General features: G+C 35.3%; 1 protein-coding gene across 6 annotated transcripts in view; it reads left to right on the forward strand.

Annotated features, from left to right (window-relative positions):
• Positions 1-22664, forward strand: part of LOC138691379 (zinc finger protein 664-like) — a 93631-nt gene that overhangs the window by 37323 nt on the left and 33644 nt on the right. For 2 of the 6 annotated variants that reach the window (XM_069813286.1, XM_069813287.1), the window contains exons 1-2: positions 8004-10582; positions 12561-12640. In XM_069813286.1, coding sequence (XP_069669387.1) covers positions 10480-10582; positions 12561-12640 — 183 coding nt within the window. In that variant the 5' untranslated portion in view covers positions 8004-10479. Of the gene's footprint in view, positions 1-7210; positions 7397-8003; positions 10583-12560; positions 12641-22664 lie in introns of those variants that run through there. The other 4 variants (XM_069813288.1, XM_069813289.1, XM_069813290.1 and 1 more) reach the window with 3 other exon arrangements.

Here is a 22664-nt window from a genome sequence, read left to right on the forward strand (position 1 = left end):
CATCATGGGCAGAGTTAGTAAAAATAAGTCTAGGCTTGTAAAGCATATGAAAACTGTAAGGATGAACCCCCTAAAAATAGTAGAAAACATTATGAATGCCGAAAGCTCAGTAGACCTTCAACAGTCATTGCCCAGGTCTTCGGATAACAATCGATCTGGGCCTAATGTTACTCCACCAGTGAAGAGGAGGTTAGAATATCTCCAAGAAATTGTAAATAAAGAAATAGAAGATGTAAATATGTTATCACCTACTTATATAATAGTAGATACAAACTGTTTACAAAACTTAGTTAGTAATGTGGCGTGCTCAAAGTGTTTTAGTATAAGTTTAATTATAAAGTCTAGCGATAGTCAAGGTTTCGCAAAGAGACTTGAAATATACTGCAATAAATGTAAATACTCTACATACCATTATTCTTCAGTCAGAGTAAATGAAACTTCGGCAAGGCCAAGTTTTGATATAAACAGAAGAATAGTCCAAGCATTCAATGCATTTGGCAAAGGGCATGCAGCTCTGGAAACATTCTGCATGTCACTAAATACTTTGTGCATGACACACAAAACTTTCGACAGGCACGTAAAGAAAATTGAAAAGGCATCAAAAGAAACGGTAAGTGACCTGTTCAAAAAGCAAGGCAAGAAGTAAGGGACAAATACATAGAATTAGACCCCTCTCTTGCCAATAAAGAAATTATAGATATAACGGTAAGTTTTGATGCCACCTGGCACCGTCGTGGACACACCTCACTGTGTGGCGTAGCATGTGTTATTGTTGCTCAGACAGGATTTGTTATTGATTATGAGATCCTGTCTAAGTATTGTCATACATGTGAGACAAATAAGGACCTGGGTGACACGCCAGAATATCATTTCTGGTATGAAGGCCATGTGAAGGACTGTGAAAAGAATTACAGTGGTTCGTCAACTGCGATGGAAATGACAGCAGCCCTCACATTATGGAAGAGATCTGAAGATTATGGATTCAGGTATACAGAGATGATAAGCGATGGCAATAGCAAATCATATAAACTGTTCCTTCAAAACAAAATATATGGTGGCAAAATAAAGAAGTTGGAGTGTATCAATCATGTCGCCATAAGAATGGGGACGGCACTTCGGAACCTTGTGAAAGATGAAGGCAAGAAGGGGACGACGCTCGGTGGGAAGGCTCATGGTAGCCTGAAAGCGTCTACAATAGTGAGCATTAGCAGTTACTATCGAAATGCCATTTATGCACATAAAGGCAATCGAGACGGTATGAAAACTGCAATCTATGCCATTTTGTACCATTGTAGGTCTACTGATGCTAAATCAGAACATCACAAGTGCCCGCAAGGTGAGGATTCCTGGTGTTTTTATAACCGAGCTGTAGCGAAGAATGAAACCCCAGGGTCCCACAAAGACAATGTCCATAATCCCTTATCAGGTAAAGTTGTTCTCAATGTAATGCCAGTCTTTCAGAGACTTGCCTCTGATGAACTTCTAGAGAGGTGCCTGGAAGGAGAAACTCAGAATGGCAATGAAGCTCTCCATCGTTCAATTTGGAGCAAGTGTCCCAAAGAAGTGTTTGTGACGAAGCGACGCATCAGCATAGCAGTGTGTGAAGCAATCAATCAGTATAATTATGGACAATGCACCATAACTGCAACACAAGTGAAGCTAGGTCTCTCTCCAGGACACCACACTAAAGAACACGCAAAACGGAAAGACCTAGCTACAGTGAATAGAAGAAGTATACAAAGTGCCGAAGCGTTTCAACGTTACAGGAGAGCTGTGAAAATTGCCAGACTGAGGTCAGAGGAAGCCAGCAAGAAGCAAGAAGGACCATCCTATGCAGCTGGTGCATTCTGAATACCGTAAAGTAAGATAAAATACTTTTTATCGCATGCATATCTTTGATTGCATTTTCCCGATAATTTGTTTTTGGACACACTGCTGCATTCAAATTCATATAACTTAGGAACTACAAAAGATAGGGAGACAAAATTTTACACAGATGTTAAGTAACCTATTTAAAAACTTTTCTCTTCATTAGAATTTTGATTTTTACACTATACATGAAAACAATTAAGTTTATGTAAAAAAGTGAACTCCCAAAAAATATAAATTATATTCTGATACCTGTAATTTAATATCTAGGCAGTATATTAAAAATCGAATGAAGCCATTTTGTAGATAATTTTGTTGTGAATGTAATGGTGAAAACAGCTTTAAAATATCTCAATAATTGGCTGAGATATATCATTTTTTCCAAATCATAGTTGAGGGGGGTAAATTACAAAATTTTCGCCCCCCCCTTTATTTTTTTAACATTGCAAGATTTGATTTTATATTTTATACATGTGCTAGTTTTGTGTAAAAAAAACCGAAAGTCCTAAACAAGATACAAGGAAGTTCAAAATTTCAGTATCCTCTTCCCTTAAGGCTCGTCAAATGTTTGAGCCCACCTCCTGTTTTTCAAAAGTTGGCGTCACTGCTTTCAATAGTACCAAACATATTCCGTTCTGTGGAACAGGCGTTGTCATAATGTAGTTCCAAAGTGAAACGAGTATTTGTAACCGCAAGTATTTCGTACTAGGTCAGAGCAACACTGTTATTTTGGAACATAGTGTTCCAAGGTGCTGTTACTTTTTGGAACAGTTCCAAACAAGGAACGGTTCCAAAATAACTGTTACGTTATTTCTTCCCCACCTCTAACTATTACCGAGGATGTTATTCCCGTGGTGGGAATATAATGGTGAAGCAGTGCGCAGCCTCGCCCGTTCTCCTACTACGTGATAACGTCACGCGGGAAGCATTGCAGACTCTCTCGCAGCTTGCTAGCTTAGCTCAGCTCAGCTCCTTAAGGTTTTGAAAGTGGGGTAGGTTAATTGATGTGAATACCAAGAAGCTGTATTAACTAATCCCTTCCCTACTAATGTCTTGTCAGGAACGTGATGCGCTCCCAAAGCATAGCCGTCTAGACATGACGTCTTTGTGACCCTGCGACTTTTATTGACAGTTTTCATTCAAGCTGTCAAATGCAGTTTTTTTCAAGCTGTCTATTTAGAGGGTTGTTGTATGTTGTAAAACGATCTTTCTTGAAGAAGAGGAGTTATTTTCGTCTAAATATAAGCGAAAGGTTTTCCAGAATTCTGTTTGAATAAAAGTGCATTGAAGTTCTGTCCTGCATTCCAAGTAAAATGAACAAAGTTTAAGAAAGGGAATCAGAATCGAGGTCTTGTAAGAGTTATTGGCAGTATAGTGACATGACAGAAAAGGTCTGTCTACGAAGCACAACATTCACATGGTGAACATAAAGGAAAAAAGGGTAACAATGAAAGGGAATACACAGTGGTGAAACTGAGGGGCGTAATAGAGTACAATAACGTTATGCTGTGGGTTGACTGTCAGGTCAGCGTCAGAATGAAGTCTTATATCCCTTCTCCATTATGGGAAAATACGTAAAAAAAACTACAGAAATGTTTCTTCAATATAATGTTTATGGTACTTTTCAGCTTTTCAATGTCTACGTAATTGCATGTAAGACCGTGAAGGGAAGCAAACCCAGGAAGGAAAGGATCTATACAAATCTTCAACTTCACCTGGAAGCAGGCATTTTATAGAGGGTTACGACGACAATATTACAAGCAAACTGTTGGGCTTATCCCCCCCCCCTCCCGTCATATACCTACCACCCACAGAAAAAGAAGCCAGCGAGAACCTGCAAAGTTTGTAAATCTCACAAGAAATGTTTTGCACTGGAGTCTTTCGAAACTTAACATACTGTTCAAACTGTTACCAAATTATGAGTATAATATCACAATTTGTAGTAAAAGACCCATGTTTATTGCAAACGACCTCCACCTGCCTTTAAATGCCACTTACCGCACACCACCAATTCACTGTCTGCGCGTGGAGATTTAAATAGAGATTCCAGGCAATAAGCCCGTCCTTTTAAATCTTACTGCATGAACTTAAAGGTAGCAACAAGCAAACTTTAGAAAAGAGTCAATAATGAACATTTGTTAAAGGCAGGTGTCGAATTAATTACGTTCATTCTGGTGTACTGCTTTCATTAGAAGATATCTTAGGTTCATGGACAGAATACATTCTGAATCAGACCTTCGATTTCAGGCTGGCTTTAAAGAGGCTGAAAATGTGAATTGCAACAAATGTCAAGTGTAGCATGATGAAGTGTCCCTAAAAGAAGGCAAATTCGAAAAAAAAAAAAACGCATTTTCGATAAAATGTGGACTTAACGCGTTTTGATTCCGAGATCCTCAAATACGTTCAAAAATTGTCATCGTCAACATTTTTACATTACTTAAAAAAACACATCAGTTTTTCATTCCAGTGATTCTGCATATTTCTTTTAGTAAAATGCTCCTGCACACAATTTTAATATCTGAATATTTTTTTACACAAATTAAGTCCACAATTTCCACATCTGACATTAATTGTCGTAATGTGAACGGCTTTCTTGTTAGCAGCTAGTACTTGAAATAGACCTTGATTCACCCTCACTAACCACTTCTGTATTATCTTCCTCACTACCACTTTCTTTCTTCAACTCCGCCGGTAAATCAATTTCCAATAGCACTATAATATCATTTTCACCCAAAACAATAAGGCTGCTATTATCCACAAAACAACTCATGTCCATGTTCTGTATCCCTGAATACAACTAGATTTGAACAATCACCAATAAAGAAAGAACAAATTTACCAACTCAAGTTTCTACACTGCAAGTAAATGGTAAAGTGGAGAATTGAAACAGTAAACGACTTTAACGGCATTACAAACAGTTACAACAATGGACAAAAATCACAGAATTCAAACTATAAAATGTTTGAAAGTGTAGGTCATATGAAATACCAAGGGTGGGTAAAATCTGTCCACTAACAAATACTTCAAATTATTAGTCTGCTATATTTGAAATCTGAAACAGAACACGTGTGCATACTTTCTCATGTTAGAGACAAATAGAGTAACGATGAAAGCTGTCAGATTTCATTAATTGAAAAAAATTTAGAAAATAAAAAGGTTGGGCAATTTTTTCCCCAACCGTGATAATGCTAGGATTAAGCGAGAAATTGACTCCTTTTTTGCTCCTCTATTGACATTCGAGACAATTGAATCCTTCCATTTACTGAAGCCTTTTCTGTCTGGAAGTTGTTAAAAGATAACACAGCTTTAACATTTTATGAGACATGTAATTAAGTCCTTTTAGCTTAGAAAGTTTTGAAGAACTATGAGAAAATTATTCCCTTCTGCGGAGCGACTCATATGTGAAAAATTTTAACAATAACAATATGATACACAGGAACATACTAGTTGATAGTTATTATAATGCTGTAATTACGTTTCGTTATTTAGGTCTAATGCACTATCCTCTGATACATGTTCGTCTGAATTGGTTTTGGAAGTGGCCTGAAGAGTAGGCCTACATGAACTATTGGCAATGATGTCATGAATTTCTTTTCTCCTTCTCCGTTTTTCACATCTGTCCAATCTCAGATTATCTGTTGATTTTCGTTTCAAGCAAGACTGCGCCAGAGCTTTTGTGGGTACAGCGTCTACTTTCAGATTACGACTGCTTTTTGGTTCATAATTTAGAAGTTTCTGCTTTAAAGGTACTTCGTAACTTGACTCCTCAAAATGAAGTGAACATATTCGAGCTGAAACAACATTAAATCTTAAGATTTTTACCCCCTTTCTTTTCCCTCAAAGCAATCTATGGAATAAGTCAAACAATAAGTTTAACATGAAAATATATTTTGCAAATGAGTTGCGAGAAAACTCATCGTGCTGTAAATTGACTTCATCCTCCCTTCTACAAGCATGCAACCATTGTCTTGCCAAGTCTTCATTCTTCGGAAACCTATAATACTAGTGGCTTCTGCAGCAAATGCTGCAAACTAAATTCATTAGACGTTCAAATAAACATTTTTCAGATTTATTTTCAGTGAAGAATACCAGACATTCGGAAAGTTATTTGCTTCCATAACAATGAAAGATACTCTCTCTCGAGCCAATACTGAAGAGAACCACGCATATAAATATCTACACCACACCACCATTAAATATATGAAAAAGACCCAACCCCACTTCATTAATAATTATGAACATTTTTTATTTTTAATAATATTATCTTACGTAAGTTTTATAGCTTTCAGTAACATATACTATATATACTATATAGCCGCCACTCAGTAAAATATAGAAATCAAAATCTAATTTAAGTTATTCTCTACATCTACTTATATAACCCCAAAACTTTTCACTTTCATATAATCAATATAGCATTAATATGTATAATTAATGAAAAATAGTCACATCATGGCATTAACTACAATAATAATTCATTTCTAATGGTAATAATATCATCAAACCACCTTAAGTTTTTTTAGTTTTTAATATCCAATACACAGCTGTACCCAGAAAATTACACACAACAGAATCGAACCTATAAATTATTTTTAGTAAGTTAATTTTTTAATAACCAATTTAATTTGAGCTCTAAATATGTCAGCATTCTTGCAGATCTTGGCCTTCGTGTAATATTGTTTACTGCAGTATGTATTTTGTTTTATTCTGAAATGCAACACGGCCGACTTGATGCTCGCTTCGCTTTTCCTTTACAAAAAAGCGAAGGGAATATCAGGACAGCCGTGAATACTATTAGCTAGTTCTCAAAACTGACGACAGATGGATTTTGGAAAATAGGAAAATTATGTTTAAAAATTGACATTTCACTGAAAACTACTATTTTTCCGAAAAACTTTGAGTTCCAAGCTTCAAAATGAGGGGTCATTTATTAAAATTCGTCCAGCCGTTTTCTCGTAATTTCCATTACCAGTTCAAATTATATATATATATATATATATATATATATATATAGATTTTACGTCAGTTCCTTTTGTTTTTCGATTGTAACTCAAACAACCAGATACTGCACATCCAGGAATATTAATAGCATGTGTCACATCAATAGCATTACTGATACAAGAATAACATTCAATATAATATATATAAACAACGAATTAACACCGTGCACGTACACACAACAGTTGTTTGCTTTGTTCCTCGAGCACTGCGGTGCGAATTAGCGCGCCGCTGCTGCTTCCCAAGTGACGACATGCGCAGTAGAAAACGAGTTTGAGTCAACCGTCTGCTACACCATTATATTCCCACCACGGTTATTCCATAGTTTTCTTGATGCATGTAGTCCATGCTTTGGCAATGACAGTTGACCGTGTTTTGTACTTCAGTTCAGATATTGGTTTCACGTACGTTTTGGAGTATATCTGTATTCCTTTTAACTCAGTAATAATTGTGTAGCACTTAATGCAGGTATTCAATATACAGATTCTTACCGGTACTTCGTTATTGTAGGCTGAGGAGCTGAAATAAGGTTTGACTTCATTACTCGTATGTACCACAGATGTGTATGATATCGGTGTGGAACATTTACAATTTTCATTGTTAGATATCATCATTGTTCTGCCGGTGCTGCTGCCACTCTTACGCAAGCCAAAAAATGTCATACCCATTTTGTATTTAATTTCTGTACATGAGTCATTCCACGTCAAATCGCACAGCAACGACCTCATAAATGGTCGGTTTTTTTTTTCTGCACGAATTCCAGACATCAAATAAGGAGACATGTATTGTTTAATTTCCACAATTATCAGTTATTTGTGTAGTTATGACTATTTGAAATTATTATATGCGCGCACTATTAAGCTTACATAAGCTCATTTGCAATTCTGTCTACATGCAGTTGAGACTTGGGGTTTGGCGCGTTTGAAAGACTAAATACAATACTTTTCATTACTTTAGACCTATCACAAATTTAAAATTTGGCCTAATTTTTTTTCTTTTTCAAAGCAAAATTACATTAAATATCCAAGTTAAAAATCTGAAGAATATATATATATATATATATATATATATATATATATATATATATATATATAGAGAGAGAGAGAGAGAGGGGAGGGAGGGAGGGAGAGAGACTTGTTCCCTTTACCTGTAAACTACAGTATTTAAAACTGTGGGATCTGCATACATACATTTACAACAACTTATTTTCCGGAGGCATGCACATGCTCGCGATCCCCAGCTTATGAATCTTTGCGACCATAGACCAACACATACACGTGTGCTAGAAAACTGCACGCGAAAAGTTTTACGAAATACCCCATTGCATAGAATAATTGATGTCGCCACACTACACTACAAATGCATTCATTCATCAAATGATTTACACCTTAAGGAACGGTAAATATCTTATCTAAAGTTTTATTATTATTATTATTATTATTATTATTATTATTATTATTATTATTATTATTATTATTATTATTATTATTTTTGCCAGCTCAGCTAAGAGTGGGAGCCCTTTACGATGCTGTATGTTTATACTGTACTAGGCCTATACAGCCTAATGTTTAATGATAGCAAGGCTGGGTAAGGCAGTAAACTTCGTTTCAGTAAACAGATGGCCAGAGACTAAATATAGAAGAGAGAAAAATAGTCAGGGTTTGAATTGTATGGAGTGAAATTCTGTTTGTCGAATATTAACGCCTGTGACGTGACTTCTACAACATGAGTGATGGTAAAGATCGCGTGATATATAACAAGTGTTTGAATCCATTTGACCTTCCTAACCACGCTTTTAAAAAGAAATGTACTCTAAGACGCGCAAGTCGGGGTTTATTGATAAAGCTCAATTTAGCGGAGTCTTTGAATGTGCGAATATGTGATTCGTGCCGTAAAAAAGTGTATCAACTTCCGGACAGGTCAGGTGAAATTATATGTGAGGCTGGTACCAGTACTTGTGATATTAATGAACATGAATCAAATGAAAGTAGTGCAGACAGAGAAAATGATAGTCCTAGTTCTTCTAGCAGTTCTGTGGATACAGCGCTAGACATCAGTAGTATTGAAGAGCTAAACAACAGTTTGGTGTCAGTAAGAGAATCCCCTATTAAGAAAAGAAAACTACAACAAAAACGATATCCTCGTGAAAAGTTTAAAAAAGTAGACCCAAAGGCCACCGTAGAGAGTAAAGTTTTCCATACAGAAGCTGCATCGACATCCATTGAAAAGACAGACAATAATGATATTATTAACAGATTGATTGAATCCTTTCACACGGCAGATGACGAGATGGTAAAAATTCAAATTTTAACAATTTTTGAAAGTTGGTCCTGCAATAAAATTAAACAAAACTTTGAAGCAACTGATCACATGATAAGGGTGGCAAAAGAACTGGCTAAAGAAAAGGGAATTTTGTCCACTCCTGACAATAAACTCGGTGAAGTTTCGGACCTGTGTACAGTGACTACAGATCAGACTGAGTGAATAGGGTAATGGCTGGAAAAAAGAATTTTGTTACTGTTAAAAAGTGCGGTCAAAGAGTTCATAAGCAGAAAAAATTAATTTCATGTAATCTTAAGGAAACATACAAGTGTTTCAAGAACAATTAATATCCAGAGGTAAAAATAAGTTTTTCTAAATTTGCAGAACTGAGACCAAAAGAATGTATTTTGCAAGGGGCTAATGGAACTCAAAGTGTATGTGTTTGCACACATTACGAAAACGTAAAATTACTTATAGATTGTGCAAACATTCCACTACCAACATCAAATTCTAGTATTCTTTTGTAATACAAGATTCAGTGCAAGGTGTACATTGGAACAAATGCCAAGCCATAATACATCCTTTTGTAGTATATTTCAGAGATGATACAGAAATTCGTCACAAAAGTATTGACATCTCAGAAAGCATGAAACATGACACCGATTTCTTTCACTTTTCTCAATCCGAAGCAATCAATTTCTTAAAGCGAGAATTCAACAATATAAAAAAATATCTACTTTTCAGTTGGATCAAGTTCACAATACGAAAACAAAAAGAATTTTTAAAATATCTGTTTACATGAAGACGATAATGGAATTCATGCTGAATGGCACCTCTTTGCAACATCGCATGGCAAAGGTCCATGTGATGGCATTGGAGGAACTGTTAAAAGAGTTGCTACGAGAGCCAGCCTACAAACTAGTCAAGTTCCTATAACAACATCAAAAAAAAAAAAAAAAAAAACTATTTGGTTGGGCACAAAAAAAAAACTATTTGGTTGGGCACAAAAAAAAAACATTTCTAACATGTCATTTATATTTTGTCCCATGAAAAAGCACACAAACCACACCGAAAATTTGCAGGCCAGATATCACAATCTAAAACCAATAACTGGTACATTAAAATGACATTCTTCCATTCTGTTGTCAAAAACTGAAGCCTTAGCTAAACAATTTTCTCTCGAGAAAGAAGGTAGGCAAGTGAAAATTTAAAGTGCAGTGTGAATGAAAACCGACATTTAAAATGCAAAATGTACAAATATAAGAAGATATCATAATAAGTGAATATGAGTGTAATTTATCAGTGTTTCCTCGAGTGACTTGATCCATAGTGGGTGTACGAGTATGCATAATGTTGCAACGTTCACTGGATCATCCAGCACCGAAAAATCTCCCAGCATGCTGTCAGTGCTTCCTGTCTACTGCTGCTGCACCATTCTGCTATACATTGCTTTGTAAGTAATTAAATTTCCATTGAACTATTAGAGATCGCCATTGTGATTTTTTTTTCTGGAATTATTAGGAATACTTCAGTGCACTTAGTAGGCACGTTTTTAGATATTTAATATGGCTATTTCACATTGATATCTAACTTTTAAAAATTGAATCATAAAAAATTATTTTCAATAATTGAAGACATGCTCGGAAAAATGAGCTAACCCACACATTTAAAAATGGAGAGAAATTGAGTTTTGTAAATGAGGCTGAAAAAATATTAATAATGATCTTTATTCATATTTGTAAGCATGAGATTCAAGCAGATAGTATAAATTTATGTTTTTGTTACAAAAAAGTTTTCTATTATATAGGCTACCTAAACAAGAAAACTTAAATAATATTTTTTGTAGGTTATTTTACGACGCTTTATCAACTTCTTAGGTAATTTAGCGTCTGAATGAGATGGTGATAATGACGGTGAAATGAGTCTGGGGTCCAGCACCAAAAGTTACCCAGCATTTGCTCATATTGGGTTGAGGGAAAACCCCAGAAAAAACCTCAACCAGGTAACTTTCCCCGACCGGGAATCGAACCCGGGCCATCTGCTTTCGCGGCCAGACGCGCTAACCGTTACTCCACAGGCGTGGACCTTAAATAATATAAAAATAAAAATTATTCGAGAACTTGTTTCAACATTCACAAAATCTGACTCTGAATAAAAATATTTTTGTTCACTAGTAACTCTACAATATTTATTAAAGCTTTCAATAATTAGCCTTTTATTAACATGTCATACTAGATTTAATACAATTTTTCAAATATTGGTTTGGCTAGGAAAGTGTGAGAAGAAGACATTTAACAATAGTCAGCGTGATCAAAGTATGACTCTTATCAAAGTTTGACTCATCGTTAATGTTCTCAGATTCTGAGGCAGATGTAAGGATTCTTTAATAGCCATGACATATGAAGGGTCCAGGGGAAGAACCTGCCAAGTCACATTTTACTGTTTTTACAGGAGAGCGAGTTTAATGTTTCAAGGTCCATTACATTCTATTGCATCTGAGTTATCATTCTTCAAATATATGTGGCTTAATCTAGTTTTTACTCTGTACAATTAAACCACTGAAATCTCTACTGCCTGAGGTATTTCATGGCATCCAAAACAAAAAATTGATAATTTTGGACTAACAGGTTTTTCCCCTGGACCCTTCATATTGGTGTAACATACTTAATAATGATATTTTGGTGGAACATGATTAATCAGTTCCTGCAAATCTTTGAGTATGGCTGGATTGATAGGGCTTGGACCATCATATTTAGCCGGAAATATCACACAACTAGACCCAATTTGTAGGCCCTACTTGTTTTCTCCTAATATCTACAGAGTCACAAGTTCAATATTTCCATATGTATACTTAAAAAAAAAGTTTATAAGGGTGGTCCTTGGTTACTTTCAGATGTGTAATATTGCTTAACAACACCTTTTTCCCTTATTCGAACACTGTTTATTTTCTGTACCTTGTCTAGAACAGGTTTTGCAGTGATAAACATGCCAGTTGTCATTTTAACAAGACTAAAAGGGTTCCTAACTCTTGTTTTCCGAACTAATTCCATCCATTTATAATAATTGCCGCTACTTTTCACTTTTTCATCAACTTCTTCTATTTCCGCCATTGTTTCTGTTTACATCCCAAGTTCAGTGCACCAACATATTTTAAAAAATCGTGTGGACTTAGATGGAAATAAAAATACTCTTGTTAGTTTATTAGACCCATAGAGTTGGTAAAAAAATATAGCTATATAAATGCAATCAGAAATATGAAGGTCAAAATTTGTACACTTTTATGCAATTTGACGTAGAAAATGACTCATGTGTCTTTGACGTGGAATAACTCATATGTTTCTTTAAATGTTACTGTAATAGAAGTGCGAAACAAATGATATTGAATAGCACATAGAGAGAGCAGACGGGTAATTTTCTGACTCTTCTTTCAGTTGTAATGGATGTTATCAATATGGAATCCGAGGTCAGCCCTTTGGCAGTTCAGTCATGTGATCACGTTGTTAAAGAAGAGGTAAGTTAAATCCTTCACCAGATGTATTTCTTTTACCCTCTTTTCTACAGCAATTTCATGATTATGAGTGGGACAGTTTTACCAATGAGCTTTATTTGTCTGGCTTGAATAACCTCTAAAAAAATTTTAAGTTAAAGCAAAACTGTTTCAGTCAAACCTTCTACCTTCTATTCAACTGTGCCATGAGTGATGAACATAATATACTGATTTATTAGTGATAATAATGTCAAACTAATTTTTATTATGGGTGGAACAAACTTCTGACCTGTATTTCTTTGCAACTATAAACATATGATAATGATAATTTATTATATAATAAATCAAAGACACATTACATACAACAGTTTAACACAAAGATATATTATTATTTAAATACAATTTCTACATTTTACCCATTTACATAATTTGTTTTATCTTGCACTAGCTTTCAGTTATTGTGCAAGACCAACTCATTCTAGAATATTGGTACCATCAGTATTGGTTTACCTTCCTAAGATGTAATTCTCTCTTCAATCTACAATGTACAGCTAGCATATCTAAATCATCCCTAATTCTAGTTTCATCCATACCTCTTTCCTTACAAAAAAATTTATACAATTCATACAAGCTCTCTCTCGTAGGTAAGCCTTCATTCCTTAATTTTATTTCATAATATTCTTTTGACGTACCTTCAAAACTATTAAATTTAGAAATAAAAAAGATAGCCAAATAATTTCTAAGTCAAATATGTTATTATCTGTGAGTCTAGAAAAAGCGTACCTTCCAAAATTGAATTTATTAGTCAGCTCAGTAACTGTACTTTCCCTTAATACTTCCTGCCTTCTATTTTTTTTAATTTTGCAATCTTCTCCGGTATTTTATTTTCCGTGTATTTGTTTATTATTAAGGGATGTTGACTTTCCTCGTATTTCTCCATACATCGACACTTGCTACTTTCTTCCATGGATAATTTTACATCTATAACAAGAACGAGAATATATATATACGCACGCACGCACGCACGCACGCACGCACGCACGCACGCACGCACGCACGCACGCACGCACGCACGCACACACACACACACACACACACACACACACACACACACACACACACACACACACACACACACACACACACACACACACACACACACACACACACACACACACACACACACACACACACACACACACACACACACACACACACACACACACACACACACACACACACACACACACACACACACACACACACACACACACACACACACACACACACACACACACACACACACACACACACACACACACACACACACACACACACACACACACACACACACACACACACACACACACACACACACACACACACACACACACACACACACACACACACACACACACACACACACACACACACACACACACACACACACACACACACACACACACACACACACACACACACACACACACACACACACACACACACACACACACACACACACACACACACACACACACACACACACACACACACACACACACACACACACACACACACACACACACACACACACACACACACACACACACACACACACACACACACACACACACACACACACACACACACACACACACACACACACACACACACACACACACACACACACACACACACACACACACACACACACACACACACACACACACACACACACACACACACACACACACACACACACACACACACACACACACACACACACACACACACACACACACACACACACACACACACACACACACACACACACACACACACACACACACACACACACACACACACACACACACACACACACACACACACACACACACACACACACACACACACACACACACACACACACACACACACACACACACACACACACACACACACACACACACACACACACACACACACACACACACACACACACACACACACACACACACACACACACACACACACACACACACACACACACACACACACACACACACACACACACACACACACACACACACACACACACACACACACACACACACACACACACACACACACACACACACACACACACACACACACACACACACACACACACACACACACACACACACACACACACACACACACACACACACACACACACACACACACACACACACACACACACACACACACACACACACACACACACACACACACACACACACACACACACACACACACACACACACACACACACACACACACACACACACACACACACACACACACACACACACACACACACACACACACACACACACACACACACACACACACACACACACACACACACACACACACACACACACACACACACACACACACACACACACACACACACACACACACACACACACACACACACACACACACACACACACACACACACACACACACACACACACACACACACACACAATTATTTCACTTTTTATTTATATGTTTCTTAATTACTTTCGTTCACATCTATTTCATTTATTCTATCCATTCTAATTTTTTTAACCAAAAAAAGATATAAACCTAATTGCTTTTGTAATTTTATGTTATTAATGTTCATGAGCTTCTTTATAGCTATTTCTTTATTGATTTGAAGGAATTTTCCTTTTATAAGTTTCTTACGTATATCTTCAGCATTTTGACACTCAAGGACAATGTGAATATCATCTTCTCTCCTTCCACACAATGGGCATGTGCCTTGAGGTATATTGCCTCTATTATTTCTTAATTTCCAAATCCCCAGTCTAAACCAAGCTAGTCCAAATCTTTCCTTCATATTCGCATTTTCTATATATGTACTCCTTCCCCATATTTTTTTATATTCATTAAAAAATAATAGGGATCGCATTTCATTGTTACTACTGAAATCAGTTTGCCTAGTTATATTTTTACATCTTGATTTAATTAGATTTAGGCTTGCTGACATATTTCTTCTAGCTAAACTATTCCATACCCACCCTAGCTCAATTTTAAAAATGTAATTTTTAATATTCATTATTGCTTTATTTGTCGTATTATCAATTTGATTTAATAAATATTGTTTCATAAACTTATTTCGCTCGCTTTGGATTCTTTTAATTAAGTATTTTGTGCTTCTGATAATATTGTGCTTATGATACTGTCCATTCCCATTTCTATTCTAGCAGCATTATTTTAAGAATTTAAACTAATATTTAATACTTTTTTACAATAAGTTGCTCTTATTCTGTTTAATTTCATTATAGCTTTATCTTCTAATCCCCATATCTCACATCCATATAATAATCTAGATTCAACCGTAGTGAAATAAATTCTATTTAGCATATTAACCTTGATGTTGGGCAATTTATACATAGTATTGTCTATAATCTTTACAGTTTCCCTACCAACATTATATATATATTATTTATGTGATATGACCATTCTCCTTTGTAGTTTATATTTATTCCGAGGTATTTTAAGTTCGTCGTGGTTTTTTAAGTTAAATTCTTTGATAAGTATATTTTCAGACATTGACCGTTTACACCCTTGTTTACATATTATCAGTTTTGTTTTATCTTTGTTTAACTTCAGGTCCCAGTTTAAGCAATAATTTTCCATAGTGTTTAATAATTTCCTCATACCTGTGACCGTTGTTGACAATAGAAGTGTATCATCAACAAATTGCAATGCAGGTGCTTGCACATTCCCAAGAGTAGGCCAGTGCCCGCAGTTATTATCTATGTCGTCAGCTAAATCATTTACGTAATATATATACAGTAAACCGCTGAGTGCGGATCCTTGATTTATTCCATTAGTCATGGGAATTTCACATTCGCTGTCTGCTCCAGTTATCTCATTTATTATAATGCAAGCATTTTCATACATCACCTTTAGGTTTTTAATGAAACTATTACTCAGACTGATCTTCGCCAATTTAAAAAACAGTTTTTTCCTATTTATAAAATCAAAAGCCTTAGATATGTCAACAAGGCAGCAATATAATTTCCCTCTCTTGTATTTAGTGTATTTGTTTATTAATTCATTAACTAATATTAAGCTATCTACCGTAGATGTTCCTTTTTTATATCCGAATTGTAAGTTGTTAATAATATTATGTTTATCCAACCAATTTGCAAGTCTCTGTGCAATCAGGCTTATATATAATTTACTAAGGCTGGATAATATAGAGATACCTGGATAATTTCCAGGGTTATTCCTATTGCCTGTTCCTTTATAAATTGTAATTATTTTTGCACAAGCCCAATTTTCTGGATAATAGTTAGAATTTTTTATTTTATTAAATAGTTTTAATATCATTTGATGATATTTGTTTTTTGTCATCATTTTTTTCCAGAAAATTGTTGGCATTTCATCGCTACCCGCCCCTTTGTTCTTCGCTTTTTTTATTACTACTTGTAGTTCTTTAATTTTAATATCACAATCTAAGTCATTGTTATATTTATTCATTGGTCCTATAAAGTTTAATTCTATATTTATCTCCCCTTTATTATATATATTATAGAAATATTCCCTCCATTTAATCTTATCAATTTTTTTGTTTGTGCTTGCATTTAATTTAGTGCTTTTTAGGTATTTCCAAACTTCATTTATGTTATTGTTATTTATCCAATTATTTATTTTTTTTGGATTCTTTCATAAGGAAACTTTGTTTTTTGTTAATTATCAAGTCTTTATAATTTTTTCTTTTGTCTAGATAGTCCTGTTTGTCCTCTTCTCTTTTTGTCTTTTTTCCAACGATTAAATTTATTAAATAAATTAGTTCTTTCCTCCTTACATTCGTCATCAAACCATGTTCTTATTTTTGCATGTACATACTTTGTTTCATCTCGAATCATGTCGATGCCCGCGTTTTTTACAATGTTATATAATAACTCCATAGCATTTGTTATCTTATTGTTATCAGAAAAAAACTCCAAACCAATACTTAATATTTCACATATTTTGCTATTTAACCTAATAAAAATTTTTTTTTCCTTATAATTTTCCCATATATACTGTCGTTTTTTGTATTATTTATATTTATCTAATCCTAGAGATTATTTTTCATTTTTCTAATATTTACTTCATTTAAAATTTCAGATTGCATATTGATAATAAGACTAAGATGGTGACTATAGCTAGTCATATCTATCTTAAAGCTTTCTATTAATTCTAGTATATCATATGAACATAGACCTAAGTCAATTACACTGCTTCCATTTTTAGAAATATATGTGAAGTTATCAGATCTACCGTAGCCGAAATTTCCATTAAGGATATATAAATTATTTTCATTACAGAAATTAATTAATTTCCTACTTTCATTATTTATGTGTTTATCCACACTTCTTCTTTTTATATTGATGTTATCAAGTATATTTTCTAGTGGATTATGATAATTACTGTTTAATTCTCCTATGCGCGCATTAAAATCCCCAAAAATTATATACTTAATGTTTCCTACATTTCCCGCAAATGATTCCATTTCCCGACTTAAATTAGCGAAAATCTCATTATTATGATATTTTGAATTTTGTGGAGGGTTATAAACCACTCCTATCATAATTTTTAGATCGTTCTTACACAAATCAATCTGTAACCATAAGACATTCTTTATCTTTGATTTTTTTATAGTAACAATATTTTTCCATTCCTCCTTAATAATTACTGCTATTCCTCCTTGCTCCCTTCCAACTTTATGGTATCTACAACCTTCCACCAACCAGCAACAGTAACCATTTATATTTGATACAAATTTATTGGGAAGCCACGTTTCGACTAGTAATATCAAGTCATTATTACCTAATATATTAACCAATTCCATTCCTTCAATTTTATTTCTTAAGCCTTCTACATTGTTGAACAATATTCTCAACGTATGACTACCCACATCTAGTTAGATATTATTCTTTCTGATTGGTGGGAAGTTTAATTGATATTGATGCCTTCCCCTTAATTGATAATTATGATCTGTATTTAGCATAGCCTTGGTTTTTGATTGATCTGTTTTAGCTCTAAGAAATGCTCTATTTGCCAATTTACCTCTAAAGACATCCGCATTGCTAGCACTCTCCTCAGCTGCCGACACGCTTCTGGATCTCCCCATAGTAGTCTCCACCCGTCCTCTTGATCGTCTCATATCTCCAATCATGCTGTTCCCGTCCATTTGCTCCTCAGTACTGGCTCCTTCGTGTCCTTTTGGCTTGTCAGCTGTTTCCACGTGATGTCTTCCCTCTTCATTATTATATCTTCCCTCATGAGTAGTGTTTTTCTCGATGTCCGCCTTACTAAAGAAGTCTCTAATATCCCCATCTTTGGATGGCCCAGATAATCTTCTACCGTTGTTTTCCGCCAGCTCACTCCTGCGTGTAGAATCTCCTGCTTGCTCGTCCCTTTCCAAACTTTTAGATTTTCTGCCATTTGATATACTTCTACTCCTCCATGCTCGTTGAGGTGATGCAGATCTGTTTCTATATGTCAGCTTTTTATTTGGATCATATTCATTATTTTCTTTCATTATATCTTCTACACTGTGCCGCTTGAAGAATTCCATATCAAATATATTCCCATTTATCCTCAATTTATCTTTTATCATTACTGCTCTCAAACCTTTTTTCCGCGCTTCTTTCAGTATCAGTATTAATTTCTTTCTAGTATCCTAATCTCCTTCGTATAATCATTATCAATATTTATTCTTGATCCCCGCAGTCGCTGTGCATTCATAATAATGTGCTCTTTGACAAAATAGCTGTTGAATTTCACAACAATCAGGCGATTTCTTCCTCGACCCACCCTGTATGCATTATTTATAGCACTTTCTTCCAAATTTAGCCCAAAATATCTTGTAAGGAACTCCAGCACCAAATAGCATGTATCTAATGCTCTTTCATAATAGTGTTCCCTATACCGTAAATTACAATGTTATTTGCTTTATTTTCACTTTCCATTCTACTTACTGCAGCCTTTAATATGCATTGCTCCTTGATTACATTACTCAATTTGTTTTCGACCTCCGTGTGTTTGTTAATTAGTGTGTCTACATCAGCAGCTACTTTTCTTAGGAGAACACTTACATTTTGGCGGTCCTCTCTCATTTCCTTCATATAATCCTTCAACTCCTTCTTGAATCCCTCATCGCAGCTGTCTCTTGAGTCCATGTTGCTCGGTCTCGGATTTAGCTCCACGTTTCCAATAATTAGTAGCACTGCTAACACCGCCGCCGATATAATTGTGCAGTATCCTACTTCACTCACCGCACTTACATCGCTTATAAACCTCCTTTGCCGCCTAGCATTGAAACATCCAATGCGTAACCTGTAGGTAATTAGGTTAACACCCATACTTGCTTATATTGCACTTCTAAAGAGCGTCTCCACAATACGTCTTTCCACTTCACTTGCTGTCTATGAACGAACTATAAACATATAAAGGTTCTGTCTGCTCTGTTTGTGAATATTTTCAAGTTTTTTTCGGTTTGAATTTTAACAGTCGACCTTTTTTGGTTGAGAAACAGTCGTATTAAAAAAAATCGCATTCATATATTGTGTAGTGAATTAACATAAAAGTAATGTTGTTATCATTATGGGTGGGACATACAGATCTATTTAGCATTCTTGTTTGTTATTTATTTTATCACAAAATCAAGATGTAGTTTTCAAATCTTACACTTGTAAATAAGTTACACAAGGAATGCAGATTCAAAATAACATGCCATGAATACTGAATATAGGTCTATTAGTTTTGAAACTAAACATGAGCAGCAAAAGGTACCAGTAACAATATTATGAATATTACCCTGAAAACCTATAATTAAGTATGGTACTGTTTAGACATTGATAGAAATGTGCATGTTTTATACTATAATTGAAGAGCGGAAGGGGAAAAGGGAGGAAAATGCCAAAAAGAAAAATTTTCACCTTTTCCTTGAAAAGTGATATTAGGTCTCATGTCTATACAGTATTATCAGTGCAAGAATTTGACTACACAATTAGTAAAAAGAGTTCAGTACTTAAATGGCGCAAGATACAACCCCATCCACTGGGTCCACAGAGAACAATACAAGTACCAGTTGTTGTTAATGTTAATTTTTTGGCAGTTATGCCCTTTTGTCCGTCTGCTCTTCAACTGTGCATCTTTCTACATACTAGACATACCAAATTTACAAATAAAATTAGAAGCATTAAATAAAGTGGACTATTTTTCATTTACCATTGACCTGTAACATGTATGACAACAGAGCTGAAACAACAGATCTAACTATCTAAAAGCTCCTTGAAAACCGTGTGTCCCCTATAGTTTATTATTTTAGGTTCTGACAGGATCTTTGTTATTATTTTATAATTTTTTATTGATCTTTCAGTATCTTCCTTATTCTGAGGCCACACCCAATATTTTCCACTTCCACTTTTCTTCATATACCTGCTTCACAACCACCTGAGAATGTTGAGAAACAATTCCCTCCAATATCCATGTTTGAATGATACTTTCATATGCACACACAGTGTGACACTTCAGCATAATTTGATACAAATGACTATTTAAAAAAGTTAATTTTACGTTAATTTCAGGCTAATGCTGTATAAAAAGTTCATAGCATTCTTTTATTGTCATGAGGATCATACACTTTTGTCTAGAGCTCTTTTCACTAGTTAGGTTAACTGGACCACTTTTTTTTTCAAATTAGTCTCAAATATTACATATTTAACTTATCTACATTAAATTTCTTGTGAAGTTTAAGTAAGGTGTTGTCCACACAATATGGGGAGCAATGACTCCATAGTACTCAAATTTTTTGTGAAAAATGAAATTATTTACTAAGTTGAAAAATGACCAGTTAACCTAATCGGTAAGGTTAAATGGACCGGGTAGTGAAATCATTGGACATGAATTTAATAAATTTAATATTAATTTCAATGCATATTGCAAGAACTCTAAAACCACATTTTATGAAAAATACTAATTATTAAAACATAACATACATCAGTTTATCAAATATTTAGCTAGAAATGAGTCCTAGCGAAGGCTGTATTCATACAAGTCAATATTGAAATAAATCATGCCCCCATATCTTTGTCTTAAGTCCTTCAGAGGACGTGGAAGTTTCGTAACAACATCAGCAGTGGCAACAAAGGCACTTTCATTGCTAATAGAAAATCGAGTTGACGGCAAATGCCGCTTATAGAATGTCACTTGAACACCACTACGAAGTGACTCCTTCACAACTGCTACAAAGTTGCGACCAGACTCTTTTCTCACTCCATGAACTTTAGCAATGATGAAGTCACCAGCTTCAATTTTGTAGGAATCATCATCGTCATCACATTCTTCATTCCAAGAAGAGTCAGAGTCATTTAACACCAACTGCTCACTTTCACCTGATGACGAGTCCAGTGCCAGTCTAGCAGTTTTCCTATTCTTGAACTTTTTTGCTTCTCTGACACGGAATTCTTCCAGACGAACCTTGATGGGCGAACTAGTGAGAATGAGAGATTCTCCTTTCTTTCGACCACGACCATCTCTTTTTCGTGGTCCACACTTTGGAAATGGCTTCAAGATCTCAGGTGACACAAAATTCTCCACTGTCTGAGATTGCTTTTCATTAGAAGGTGAAGGAGCTGGATTACTTTCAGAGGTGCAAGAAGATGAAAGAACTGGATCAATATCAGAGGAAAAGGATGTTGAAGGAACTGGATCATTAGGAGAGGTGCAAAAAGTTGAAGGCACTGGACCAGTAACAGAGGTGGAAGACTTGGATGGAACTGGATCAGTAACAGAGGTCCAAGAGGTTGAAGGCTCTAGATGGATAGCAGAGACATGATTGGGCGAAGGAACTTGATCTAAAGGTCGGTCTGTCACAGATGAGCAGAGGAAATCAGCTTCACCAAATGTTTCGCCATTAAAGGGCATTATCCCTGTGGATTTAAATCCTTTGATGATATTGTCAGGAGTGAATGCAAATGGATAAGCTTCACCC

The sequence above is a fragment of the Periplaneta americana genome, chromosome 16 (assembly GCF_040183065.1).
Source record: "Periplaneta americana isolate PAMFEO1 chromosome 16, P.americana_PAMFEO1_priV1, whole genome shotgun sequence".
Classification (NCBI taxonomy): Eukaryota; Metazoa; Arthropoda; class Insecta; order Blattodea; family Blattidae; genus Periplaneta; species Periplaneta americana.